Consider the following 14,828-nt stretch of genomic DNA (forward strand, 5'->3'; position numbering starts at 1 on the left):
GGGGAGGGGAGGAAGGAAGGAAGGAAGGAAGGAAGGAAGGAAGGAAGGAAGGAAGGAAGGAAGGAAGGAAGAAAGAAAATAAAGTTTTTAAAATAAATTATTAAAAATTAAAAAGTAATTTAAAAAAAAGAGCAACCAAACCCAACCCAAAAACAAAGCCACCAGTGATAACAAGCGCTAAAAACTATACTAATAAAAAAAAAGATAGAACCCTAGGACAAATGGTAAAAGCAAAGCTACACAGACAAAATCACACAAAGAAGCATACACACCCACAAAAAGAGAAAAGGGAAAAAAAAAAAAATATATATATATATATATTAGAAAAAAAGAAGAGAGCAACCAAATCAATAATCAAATCTACCAATGATACTAAACTCTAAATACTAAGCTAAGATAAATATGAGACCAAAAACAAATTAGATGCAGAAAGCAAACCCCAAGTCTACAGTTGCTCCACAATCCACCGCCTCAATTTTGGGATGATTCGTTGTCTATTCAGGTATTCCACAGGTGCAGGTACATCAAGTTGATTGTGGAGATTTAATCCGCTGCTTCTGAGGCTGTTGGGAGAGATTTCCCTTTCTCTTCTTTGTTCGCACAGCTCCTGGGGTTCAGCTTTGGATTTGGCCCCGCCTCTGCATGTAGGTCACCTGAGGGTGTCTGTTTTTCGCTCAGAGAGGACGGGGTTAAAGGAGCAGCTGATTCGTGGGTTCTGGTTCATTCAGGCAGGGGGAGGGAGGGATAGGGAATGCGGGGTGAGGCCAGTGCAATGTTGCAACAGCCTGAGGCGTGCTGTGTGTTCGCTGGGGGACGTTGTCCCTGGATCACGGGACCCTGGCAGTGGTGGGCCACAAGTGACCTGTGTTTTCACACGGGCTTCTTGGTGGCCGCAGCAGCAGCCTTAGCGTCTCATGCCCATCTCTGGTGTCTGCGCTGATAGCCGCGGCTCGCGCCTGTCTCTGGAGCTCATTTAGGTGGTGCTCTGAATCCCCTCTCCTCGCGCACCCTGAAACAATGTTCTCTTGCCTCTTAGTTCCAGACTTTTTCCCGGACTCCCTCCTGGCTAGCTGTGGCGCACTAGACCCCTTCAGGCTGTGTTCACACAGCCAAGCCCAGTCCTCTCCCTGGTATCTGACCTCCAAAGCCTGAGCCTCAGCTCCCAGCCTCGGCCCACCCCAGCAGGTGAGCAGACAAGCCTCTGGGCTGGTGAGTGCTGGTCGGCACCGATCCTCTGTGTGGGAATCTCTCCGCTTTGCCCTCTGCACCCCTGTTGCTGCGCTCTCCTCCGTGGCTCCGAAGCTTCCCTGCCTCCACACCCCATCTCCACCAGTGAAGGGGCTTCCTAGTGTGTGGAAACTTTTCCTCCTTCACAGCTCCCTCCCAGAGGTGCAGGTCCTGTCCCTATTCTTTTGTCTCTGTTTATTCTTTTTTCTTTTGCCCTACCCAGGTACGTGGGGAGTTTCTTGCCTTTTGGGAGGTCTGAGGTCTTCTGCCAGCGCTCAGTAAGTGTTCCGTAGGAGTTGCTCCACATGTAGATGTACTTCTGATGTATTTGTGGGGAGGAAGGTGAACTCCACACCTTACTCCTCCGCCATCTTGAAGGACTCAACTGGATCTAATTCTAATTAAGAACTTCAGTTGTTTTTTTTCATTTTTTAATAAATTTTATTTATTTATGGCTGCGTTGGGTCATTGTTGCTGCGTGTGTGCTTTCTGTAATTGCCACGAGCGGAGGCTACTCTTTGTTGCAGTGCGCTGGCTTCTCGTCGCGGTGGCTTCTCTTGTTGCGGAGCACAGGCTCTAGGCACGCAGGCTTCAGTAGTTGTGGTGCATGGGCTCAGCAGTTGTGGCTCACAATCTCTAGAGTGCAGGCTCAGTAGTTGTGGCACACGGGCTTAGCTGCTCCGCGCCATGTGGGATCTTCCTGAACCAGGGCTCGAACCCGTGTCCCCTGCATTGGCAGGTGGATTCCCAACCAGTGCGCCACCAGGGAAGTCCCCAACAACTTCAGTTTTAAATAAAGAAGTTTGGACTTCCCTGGTGGCTCAGTTCTAATATTAGAACTGTAATATTATTGCCTATATAGAAAATTTGGTATAGTATCCATGTATTTTATTTGCCCATTCACACAAAAGTGTATTTCAGAAATGCACTTATATTTAACAAACAGTCTGAATCTTGAATTAATTATAAACATGATAATAATCTAGCTGATAAAACTTCCATAATTTTGAGTCTAATAATTACATAAAAGGACTTTCCTTGCATCTAATATTTTAACACTATTCAACAACAGACTTGCCTGAATTCTACTACCAACATTTGTTTATCAAGTAGTTAGATCTAGTTTTATATTCTTCCAATAAATTTTCAAAAGAGGTATCTAGGGGCTTCCCTGGTGGCGCAGTGGTTGAGAGTCCGCCTGCCGATGCAGGGGACACGGGTTCGTGCCCCGGTCCGGGAAGATCCCACGTGCCGCAGAGCGGCTAGGTCTGTGAGCCATGGCCGCTGACCCTGCGCGTCCAGAGCCTGTGCGTCCAGAGCCTGTGCTCTGCAACGGGAGAGGCCACAACAGTGAGAGGCCTGCGAACCGCTCCCCCCCCCCAAAAAAAAGAGGTATCTAAATTTTAAGTAAATATTTCTATGCTGACAACAGTATGCTGGAAATACATTCTGTTTTATATAAGCAACAATTCCATGGAAGCTCAAGGAAATCAGCATATTCTTCATGAGTAACATGAAGGCAAGAAGAATCTACAGGCAGAACAAGTTTATTTTCTAATTTATTCAGAGTAACCACTCTATATCTACTATTATGTTCTTCATATCCAGTACATATTCTCTTAATACAAGTTAGCTGTAAAATAAAAATAATCTTGTATGAGTAAATTTTATAAATAATGTTTAAACGTCAATTTTGAAAAAGTAGGTTTTCTATATGGAAAGATAAAAAACACATGCTCTTGAATATTCCAGACTCTCAGTAATATTCTACTTTAAATACAAGGTGTTGAGTAATTGAATTTATTCATTTTTTTCATTCAGGGGGATCTACTGGTATTGGAAAATTTGAAGTGGCTTTCAAAACAGACACAAAAGAAATGTCAGTGGATATTAAATTAAAATATTATCTGTAGAGTGATTTACAGTTTACAGAGTGCTTTTATATATATTCTTATTTGCTTCAATAACCTGTGAGGTATGAGAGGTTTCTACCCAGGATTTGGGCAGGCAGGGAGAAGGAGGAGGTCAGGGACCAAGACACTCAGTTCTTCCAAATCTACGTCTTGCTTCACAGATACCAGTCTATAAGGAACTGATGCCATTCGTCACTAAACATCAGAGATAAACATGTGGCCCAGGGTAGCATTTACTTTGAGGTATCATTTGAGGCTTTGGTACTTTTAGTTTGGAAATTGCCAGAAGAGTGAATACCAAGTTCTACGGCAGGTAAGAAAATATCAATATATCAGCTGCTTGTTATCAAAGATCAATTCAACGCAACAAATATTACTGAATCACCACAAAGCACTAGGTGAACATTTGAAATATACAGTCAAACAAACATACAGGGGGCTTAATCATCTTCTCCTACTACTTGTGAAGCTGTCTTTGGTGGACTTGTTTCAGGACTCCTACATATAGTCTGTTGGGAAATCTAACTATCAGGGAATTATTCTTAAGTTCTTTTCAACAGGGTAACAGTAAGTGTCTAACGGGAGAATCTGTCAGATTATCTGAAAAGTGCCCCAATTAAATTAAACTGCATGTCTAAAGTTAACAACTAAGAAACCACTAAAATCTTAAATAATGTTCACTATTTTATCATTCGGAGTACTGATGAGTAAACCAGTTACTGAGCCAGAAGAGAACTGTCTTCAAATAAAAACAAGCAAAACCAAACCAAATCAAACTCTTATCTCCAAGCCCTGGGGCTTTTAAAGTAGGGTAACTGTACTTTTTTTTTTTTTTTTTGGTAACTGTACTTTTTGTCCGAAGAGGACCCACTTCTAAGACTAAAAGAGAGTGCAATTAATAATTAGGCATGAACTGGGACTGTCCATGCAAAACAGAATGTATGGACTCCCTGTTCATAAGACACATGTCCCAGTCCATCCTGTTCTAAGAAGATTACAAAAACAGAAAAACAGGAAGCCAGAGGGAACTCAAAGCAAGGAAATAAACAAGAAAAAACCTTTTACAAAGCAAGTTTTCCCTCGGTTTTACAAATCAATTTGAATATTAATAATATTTTACTTAAACCAGGGTAAAGAGTGGGGGCAGAGGTGGCAAAATAAGGAGGACTGGTTAAAGTAAATTTATGAAGCAGTCAGGCACACCAGATCCCTTCCCCTATCCCAGCAAAGTACTGGGATTTTCTTAAGAACATAAAGCAGTGGTTCCCTGTGCAGGTGACACTGGGCACAGCTGAGTAGAGTACATACTATACTGAAAACAACAGTTCAGGTGAATGCATACATCCAGGATGCTGAATGCTTGATTCCTAGAATGTTGGCAGCCAGGCCTTCATTCTCAAGCCAAGAGACTTAAAGAGTCTTCTCTGAGAAAGACTCAACAGAAAGACCTAAAGTTATTGACACAGAAGGTTCCTCAATGAAATGTATTATCAGATAACCCTACTGCGAAAATTGTAATCAATAAGCCCCCTCTCATATGTTCATAGCTTCCAATCAGCTTTTTCATGCCTCACTATTAAATATGAACACACAAAAACTGCCAGACATCTAATGAAAGACTCTAATATAAAAGACAGAGACCAGAAAAAACATATAACGAATAGATAAATGCAGCTTTGGAGCAAAGAAAGGAAAAAGAATTTCTTTTAATCTATTAGTATTTTTCTCACAGAGACAAAAGGACATTTTACAACTATGTAACAAGAGCAAGGTAGTATAAAAAGAACATGCAGAGAAGTTAAAAAAAGGGGTTCTTTGAAATGACAAACTCATAGAAGGATTAAAAGATAAAGCTGAGGAACTCTTCACAGAAAGCAGAACAAAAAATAAAAAAGATGAGTAATAGGAGAGATAAGAAAATTAAAGATCTAACATCAAATTAATAGGAGTTCTCCAAAAATGGTGAAGAAATCATCAACAAAAGGATTCAAGAAAATTTTACAGAAATAAAAGGAGAGGATTTTCCAATACAAGGAACCTTCAAAGCATCAGCAAAAATGTAAAGAGACCCATGCCACGTCAGATTATTGTAAATTTTCAGAACACTGGGATAAACAGGAGATCTGAAAAGTTTTCAGAGAGTAAAACAAGTCACAAAAGACTTAGTCTCATCAATAGCAACACTGAAAACTGGAAAACAATGGAGAAATGTCTTTAAAATTTTGCAGGAAAATTATTTCCACCTGGAATTCTATACCCAGTCAAACTAACAATCAAGTATGAGAGAAACATAAAGACATTTTCAGATATGCAAAGTTGAAGAACGTTTACATGCAAGCTTTCTCAGGAAGCTACTGGGAGACTAATACCAGGACAATGAGAGAATAAACCAAGAAAGAGGAAGACATGGAATACGGAAAACAGGAAACCCAATGTGGGGGGAGGTGAAGGGAGATCCTCGGACCACAGCTCTGTGCCTAGTGTGGGAACAACCAGTTCAGATTAGAGGCTTAGAGAAGACAAAACCAATAAAACACAAAGTGTCTGGAAGTCTCCCAATGAAAATTAGACAGTTGGTGAAAGTGAACAAAAGAAACAAGATGATTATTAACTCTAAAAACATGTTTAAAAACACAGAAAAACAAAAAGGACAGAAAAAGCAAAGTGATCACAGTTCACCACATGGCTCAGCTGTGAAAAGCACTTATATAACTATAATAGTGTAAGTACTCAACAATGACTTAACAAAATCAGGATAAAATTTATATTGGGAGATTGGGGATATAAAAATGATATAGTAGGGGCAGAAGGAAGCAAGCAAGCAAAATCATATCCTATAGATAGGAATCTATAATGCCAAAAACTCTAAAATCAAGAAAGCAGTACAGCCATGATCTCTAGAAAATGGACTAATCAACTAAAAGTCAGAGGATCAAAGTGCAGAAGAGGAAATAAGGCACCCCAGGGAGGAGACGTGCTTGCTGTTTTTTGTAACAATCTTATAGAACAACTGGTCTCTAAACAATAAGTATGCATAAAATTTTTCTGAAACTACTTGATAAAAACAAAGAAAGAAATGAGGGGAATTATTAGAAAAAGAAAAAAGAAAATCTCTATGACATTTTAATTTAAATATCAAATGGCTTCAGGTTTCAGTTTGTATCAAAGTGTTTTTCCCATGGTTAAACCCACATCAATGTATATGTTCCCTAAATATGACTATCTACTCTCACCCACCCATACTCTTCCAGTGTGATTACAGACAGGGAATTTCCTAAATCTTACCTCAAGCAGAGCTGCTGCAGGATCACCCTGTAGACTTTTTCCTAGTTTGTCCACCTCATCTAACAGGAACACTGGATTGTTCACCCCAACAGTCTTCAAGCCATTGATTATCCGGCCAGGCATGCTGCCAACATAGGTGCGTCTGTGGAAGGCGAGTAGTAGATTAGCAACAGGGAGATGGCAGAGCAGTATCACTTAGAAATCAAAACTCTGGATTGGGAAACAGTCATTTAGTTATCACAGGAATATAGCAAAGAGATACTGTAAATTTTAAAAGCCCTGTGATACATCAAAGAGTTACTAGATTCAATTCTTATTTTCTATTGAATTCTCGCTGTAAATTACCCATGATATTAGAGGCGTTGTATCGGATTTTTGCCACTTAGTGAAACTGAAAAAAATTATACTTAAATCACATAGTTATGATTCTTACTCTTTGAGATTCTAAAACATCCAAAGAGCCCTATGAATTTAATTCCCACATTTTTCATAGTTTTTCTGGGCACCTCCCTGGCACTTACCAAACCCCAACATAACTACCTTCTTACAGACTGAAATGGCTGACCCAGAGCTGGCTAAAACATCATCACCATCTTCATAAAGGAAATCAGAATTGGTTCAAAGGACCACTCAAAATGTAGGCCTCTCCCCCAAAAAAGAAAGAAAAATTCCAACTTTTTTATATTCAGAGGGAATAATTTGTTATTTACTGTAGTAAGAGGACCTGGGGCCAACAGTATTTATATCAAAATTCCATTAATTCTGGCCTTTTGCATAAAACTGTGTTCACCCTATATACACTGATTGGCAAAACCAAGCTCAGCCAGACATTAGGTCATGCATTCAAATGTTAGAGGCTGCTTTAACATATCTCAACAAGAATCATCTACATAATTGACAAATGCACAACGTGACATGAAATAAAAATATGCTTGTCAAACTGAAAAAAGTGCCTTTTCTACAAAGCCAGCAAAACTTTATTTTAAGCAGCAGTTTACTAATTTTAGTTACAACCTTGCTGCCTAACCCATGAGCAAATCAAATGCTGTTTGTAAAGAGGCATAAAAGGGTGAATGCCTGCAAGAAACAAACCAAGGGCAAGTGGAACAGCGGCCGTATCTCATGATCTGCACAAAGCTAGCTCACGGAGCAGTTCTGCCACATGACTGGTATAAAGTAGGACAGAGTAAACAGTGACCTTTGAAAAGACAAGAACGCCTTAAAAATATCGTGGGAATGCCTTTCATCTTGGGGAGTGATCAAGGCCCTGGAACCAGATACAGTAAATACTGTCAACTTATAATAAGGAGTTAGCACATTTCAAGATTTCAGAACAGGATATAGGAACGACAAGACTCACGATTAATAAATTCTCTGAAATTCTCTCTAGAGAACTTACAGATCTGTCAGCCTTCTGTGAATAAGTAGGGAAGGGAAATTAAAAACAAAACAAAAAAACCTCAAAGCCTCTAAGGGTCATTCCTTAAAAGAAAGGGCATTAATTTCCTTTCCCTTACTGCTTTTGATAGGCAGATTTCAAAAACAGGTACTTGCAATTCTAGACCTAAAGTCATGGAGAGAAAATAATATTCTAGGCAGCTGCCCTTTCTAAAGAAGAAGCGGAAATCTAGGTACTAGTCACAGTATACAAACAACTCCTCCTAAACTTTCTACTGCTTCCCAGAACCTAGAGAATAAGGTCCAAATTCCTTTGTCTGGAATTCAAGGCTCTTCACAATCCAGTCCCCACCAGCTTTCCTAACTTGCTGCCCTTATGCTCTTGCTTCATCCACAATAAAGGTCCTATTAATAGCCCTTAAGCTTTTTTACCTTTGTTAATATGGTGCCTTCCTGCCCTTAATACTCTCCCCACCTAGGTAAATCCCAGAAATTCTACCAAACTTTTCCTGACCACCCCTCACAAAGTGATCTTTCCAATAATGTAATGTCTGCAACATTTACTGGCCCTACAATTTGCCTGATTCATACTTACAACCTAGGTTTTATCCATGGGTACCAAGCATATCGCCTCCTCTAAAGAGTCAGTGAGCATTCTGATGACAGAAAGTGGGTCGAAATACAGATTAGATGCTGCATATAGAGTTGTAAGATTGTTCCCCAAACAAAAGTTTGTTTCTCCTATTTGTTTAAGGACAACAGATCAACAATGACAGCACCCAAAGTATCTTTCTATCACCGTTGTTAAGGTCATATAAGTCTCTGAGTACTGCTTTGCATAAATAACATGACCCAAGCCTCAGTTTCCTCATCTGCTAAAATGGGGATAGTAACAGTGCCAACCTGATGGATTATATGAGATCACGAGAGAACATAATAGGTAAAGCACAAAGCACAGTACGTGGCACATGGTAAGCTTTCAAAAGATGTTAATTATAATTGTTATTAGTAATAGCTACTTAAAGTCAACTTCTAATTTCCTAGAAAAAATACAAAAGCAGAAATCAGTACACCTAAATTTGGATCCCATTTCAATCTCTGTCTCATGGAAGCAACTCTTCTTTTTTTTCAATTAATTTTTTTTTTTTTTTTTTTGGCTGCGTTGGATCTTTGTTGCTGTGCGCCCGGCGTTGCGGTGCATGGGCTTCTCATTTTGCGGAGCATGGGCTCTAGGCGCGGAGGCTTCAGTAGCTCAGTAGTTGTGGCGCGTGGGCTTAGTTGCTCTGCTATGCATGTGGTATCTTCCCAGACCAGGGCTCGAACCCGTGTCCCCTGCATTGGCAGACCGATTCTTAACTACTGCGCCACCAGGTAAGTTCCAGAAGCAACTCTTATAAATGTCTTTTCATAGTGAAACCAAGCCCCCCAAACCAAGTTCTCTTACCGAGTTTATGATTAATCTCTCTATCCAAAACTTTACTCCTTTTCTTATCCTCTCTGACCTCAATCCTGCCAACACTGGTCAACCAGAGTCAGATGACTGAAATTGCTGTTGTCAATAACATTGTTAATGTACTAATATCACTGTTATAGATCTTATCATTAACATACAAACTCAGGTTATTTCTCCAGGGCAAGATGAGCCGGGGACTACCTGGCCAGAGAATTGTAAACCAGAGACATCCTGACTCCTGAAACTATGATTAGGAAATGTCACAAGATGATAATTAACCGCAGCCTTTTTGTTCTTTGCCTTTTAAAAAAACCCTCAGTCAAAGATCAACTGGAACTGGATCTGGGGTCTGTCTCCCATGCGTTTGCTTGGCGCCCTGCAATAAACCCTTCCTTTGCTACAAACCCACTGTCAGAACTCAGCTTTCTGTGCTGTGAGCAGACGAGCCCTTTGCTCAGTTACAACAGCAACAAGTGTGCTCAATGCCTCTAGAGTTCCTTAATCACAGATGACATCCTCAAATGTGTACCACTAGTCTAGATGTCAAACCAAGACAACTATTATCAGAGTCTGTAAGCTACTGAAAATATCTATAATGTGCTTCTCTTTTGCCACAAAGTATGCGTAACAGGCAATTCACTAACTGAAGTTACAGAATAAACTTTGAATAAGCCTTTGGAATATGAATCAGACGGTGAAAAATGTAGCAACACACAAATGAAAATGTTCTCTTTCAACATCACTAAACAAACACAAACATTTAAAAAAACAAATTAGCATACCAAAATATCCTACTGAGAAACTACATTAAGTAGGAAATAAATGAAACTAGTATTCTTTTACAAACTATAACTTTTTTGAGGGCAAAATACTGTCTTTTCTATGTTCTTCCTTGTGATACAACATCTAGAAAGCAATGTAGCACAATATAGGAAAGTTTGCAAAGAATGTATCATTTTAATTACGTATTATTCAGCCTGAATATGTAATTACCTAGGAGTTTTTCTTAAAGTACACAAGTGAACTAAATAACATATGGATTCATAAGTATAATTATTACAGGCAGTTCACAGGTTTATCAGGACAATTCAACTAGTGTATAAGATACACAAAAACAAAAGTGTCTACACAGTTCAAAATTTTAACTTACAAGATCAGCGTTTTTAATTTTCCAAAAAGTAGTCTGTGTTATACTTCAAAAAACAACTACACAAAATTACAATATCATCTATTTACAGCTCTATGGTAACCAATTATTTTACTACTCTGCATCATCCCTAGATATATTCAAATCTAATGTAATCCAAGAAGCTGGTCATTCTGTCGCTGCCAAGGATATCAGGATAAATGTCAGGAATAAGGGATGTTTTACTCACCTCTTTTCCAGTATGTAGAGAGGGAGAAAAGCAGGCATTTACCATCAATTTTTTCATGCCTATCCAATTAAGGAGCTCTTATGGGCTATAACACAAACTATTAAAGTGATATTTACAAACAATTTGTAATATAAAAAGTTTATGTTATAATGCTAAGTGGAAAGGGTAGGATAAATCTGTTGCTTTAAAAAAAATGGCAAAAGCTGCCCAATGAAAAGTTGGGCAGGAAATAAAATGTTAAAGGTGATTACCTTTGTATGGTAGAAAAACATGAGGATTTTTTTCCTTTTATTTTTCTAATTTTCTACCAAGGGTGTACATATATACCTCTCAAGTTGGCAAAAGTAATAAACCTAAAAGAGATCCTAATGATTTCTTTTTAAAAAAGAAAAACAGTCTTTAAGGAACTAAAAATAGTCTTTAATATAGCATGTCTAAACAAATCAAATTGTTCTTACAGCAGTCATTCCTAAATCATTTGCATGGATGTGCTCATCTAAAGGACTGCATGACTTCCAACACGTTTTAATCCTACTTGAACTCACGCAGCACTTAGAGAGCACTTACCACGTTTGGCACTGTGCTTGGCAGCACAGACTGGTACAGAGGAGTATAAGACATGTGAAAACGCCTACCCTACAGAGCTCCTACTTTTAATATAGCTATGTTTTACCTCTATAGGAATATATTAGAAATGCCAGAGGCCTGTATTATTTGATCACTGAAGAGCACAACAGATAGTACGTAGTCAGTTCAGAGAATAGGATCATCACTGACTGCACTTATCTTAATGGAGGAAGCCTTGGGCTGGGGCCTCAAGATAACCTGAAAGTTTTTCGGAGGCAAAGAAGAGCTGCAGGACTTCCCTGGTGGCGCAGTGGTTGAGAGTCCGCCTGCCGATGCAGGGCACGCGGGTTTGTGCCCCCGTCTGGGAAGATCCCACATGCCGCGGAGTGGCTGGGCCCATGAGCCATGGCAGCTGAGCCTACGTGTCCGGAGCCTGTGCTCCACAACGGGAGAGGTCACAGCAGTGAGAGGCCCACGTACCGCAAAAAAAAAAAAAAAAGAGCTGCATACAAATATAGGTTATAAAGGAGGCTAGTGAGCAAACCGTAACATGTCTGGCATACCATGCTAAAAATATTTTAAAGGCTTGCTGCTTCAGGTATTTTTCCCTAATAATGAAACAGCAAATTTATTTAAAACATCATTATTTCAGGTTACATATGAAAATGTATCAATGTGGAAAGAAAAGTTCATTTTTCTTCTCATCTTGTTTAAGAATTGAGCCAAGGATTCCTTACAATGATAGAACTTTATCATCTGAACAAACAGCTGGTCAGTGACTTCCAGTTACTCTCAACAATAACTTGAGAAATATCGCAACAGTAGTATATTTCACTGAGGAACAGCTAATGAAAAAAGATCGTTATAGAAACATCATTTCATAAAACTTCATCCTAAAAGAAGTCACTTTATACTTAATGTCTATGAACTGATTTAAATTATTTAAATATTTAAATACAAAAATGTAAGTCATAAAAACTGATAGATGGGAAGAGAGATTCCATGGCATATAAAAGTAGACAGAAAAATCCCAATGGAGGTAATGAGAAACGCTAAATTGAAAACAATGCATTAGTTAATATGGAGCATAAACATGACTATTCTTCCTCTAATCCACTCAAAATAATATGAACCAAAACAATGGGCCGATATTCAGTCAGATCACTATATTTTCCCAGTTTAAGATTTAAATGTAAACCAAGTCTTTTTTTTTCTTCCCCATCTTTCATCTCATTATCGTTTTAACTCTAAAAGACATATCTTAGGTTGTTTTAAAAATAAATTCCTAACTTATTAGCACCTTCCTCCACATAAACAGGTACTTCTACCAAAAGGCTGGAGCTCCATGCATAGGAAAATGGGGAAAGTGAGTGACAGAATCGAGAATAAGCAAGGAAGATAAGAGAACACAGCTCTGTTTTTCCTTGGCTATTTTAAGGCTGCAGAACAGTGGTGCCTACTCACAAGCTGGGGAAAAACAAAACTCTGCATGAACTCTACTTGTGGGCATGTGACCGGTACTTAAATGCCAAGACCTGGGTGTTCCCAAATGCCCACACACTCCACCCCGTGGCTGTGCTATAATCCTCTACCGTTCTCTCCCCTCCTATCACCTCCTCCAACCCGCAACTCTGACACAAGCGCATTCTCTGCTCTCAACCCCCTCCCCTTAACCACCACACCCCACGCTCCACCTGCTTCCAAACAGGTTTTCAAACAGAAATTTTCACCAGGCTTTGATAATTTAGTGGGTAGCTGGGTAATAAGTCCCCAGTAGCACAAAGGCAGATGGCTCTAGTGTTTAGTGAAACATCTGGTACAGGGATGGCTAGTGAGTACATGCTTACCAGCAAGGTGTATCAAAAATCAGGCTTAGTAGAATGAGTCAGAGACAAACCCACAAACCTTTTATTTGGCAACAATCATAACCTCAATTCGCACCACACATTTTTTTTTTTTTTTTTTTGCGGTACGCGGGCCCCTCACTGTTGTGGCCTCTCCCGTTGCAGAGCACAGGCTCCGGACGCGCAGGCTCAGCGGCCATGGCTCACGGGCCTAGTTGCTCCGTGTCATGTGGGATCTTCCTGGACCGGGGCATGAACACGTGTCCCCTGCATCGGCAGGCGGACTCTCAGCCACTGCGCCACCAGGGAAGCCCCACACATTTCTAAAAAGCTTATATTTACACATATTTTAGGCAAATACACAAGCTCCTTTCACTAAAGACTCATAAAGAAAATAAATTCTCATTTTCTTTAGGTTCAATCCTCTTAACAATAGTCACACACAGGAACGGATACTCACTTGAAAAAAGAGAACAAATTTTAGGTCTATCAGTTTCAGTAAAGATTGAAAACAGAGATCTGTTTAAACCCAACAATGCTTATAAGAAGTGGTGGGGATTATGACATTACATACTGCCTACCAGCAGGCATCATAAAAAAACATTTTCCACAATTCTGCCACATAAATTAAATAATAATGCCCAAAACAGGATATTTTAGGTACAATTTAAGAATCAGATTGAATTTTATAAAAAGTCATATTGAAGCTTATAAATCTAAACTTGTCCTCCTGAGAACTGAGAATTAAAATAATAATGAAAGCTAACTTTTATTGAATGCTCAGGGTGTGCTGGGAACTAAGCACTCTCCAAGCCTTACTGAATAATCAATACTAATGTAGGAAGAAATAAGGACAAATACCTACATGTCATGTGCCCATGACATTAATTTCACATGACAGTAACTCCAAAAACTCACTCTCTAAATTCCATCAAATATCACACAATACTGTGCCACAGATAATAAAAGGAAGAAATAAACTAAGACAACTCTGAGTGCAGGAATCAAGTCTCTTGCATGCAGAACACCTCCCTAAAGCTCTGTAGCATAAATCAGAAGATTTAGGTCCTAGATCTAGCTTCTCCAGGATGGGTCCACGATGCCAATTTCTTTACAAGAGCAAACTACAGCCTCTAGTGGCACATGTGAGAATAAGAAAGTCTAGGCAACAAAAACATGATTTGAAATTGCCAGAAAAACTGACCCAAATCAATTCCCTGACCTAATTTGCAGTCCTCATTGCTTATTTACTAAAATCTTGGAATGCTTTTTCTTCAATGCGTAAGAATTGTAAATAAGCAAATAAAAGAGAATAAAAAGAACCATTTTTCATGAAAAAGTTTCTGAAATAGTTTCCCATCCCTGCCTAAGGATCCCACGAATAAGGCAAATGGAAAATAAGATGTTATAAAAGCATCGTATTCTTTTCTTTTCCCCACAATCCAAGTTTAATCCATACTCACCAAACTGTAAATATGCATTTAAATTACCCTTGGCCACTGGCAGTTGTTCACTGCTTGCACTGGCATGCCTGCCAAAGCCCCCACTTATAACCTGCAATGCTTTTACAACTTTAAGATTGAGTTTATGATCTTGAGGTTAGAAGTTTTATCTTCAGTTTAATTACCTTCTACTCAAAGTTACATGCCTTCTTTTAAAAAAATTGTTTTAACTGAGATATAATTGACATATTACATTATATTAGTCTCAGGTATACAACTGATTCTTTTAATCAGTTCATAATTTCTACATTTTTAAATGTTCT

General features: G+C 39.2%; 1 protein-coding gene across 1 annotated transcript in view; it reads right to left on the reverse strand.

Annotated features, from left to right (window-relative positions):
* LONP2 (lon peptidase 2, peroxisomal) overlaps nt 1–14,828 on the reverse strand; it is a 98,257-nt gene that overhangs the window by 59,079 nt on the left and 24,350 nt on the right. The window contains exon 8 of the mRNA XM_029206889.1: nt 6,426–6,567. Coding sequence (XP_029062722.1) covers nt 6,426–6,567 — 142 coding nt within the window. The remainder of the gene's footprint in view (nt 1–6,425; nt 6,568–14,828) is intronic.

The sequence above is a fragment of the Monodon monoceros genome, unplaced genomic scaffold (genome assembly GCF_005190385.1).
Source record: "Monodon monoceros isolate NGI ecotype Baffin Bay Population unplaced genomic scaffold, NGI_Narwhal_1 Super_Scaffold_10, whole genome shotgun sequence".
Taxonomy (NCBI): Eukaryota; Metazoa; Chordata; class Mammalia; order Artiodactyla; family Monodontidae; genus Monodon; species Monodon monoceros.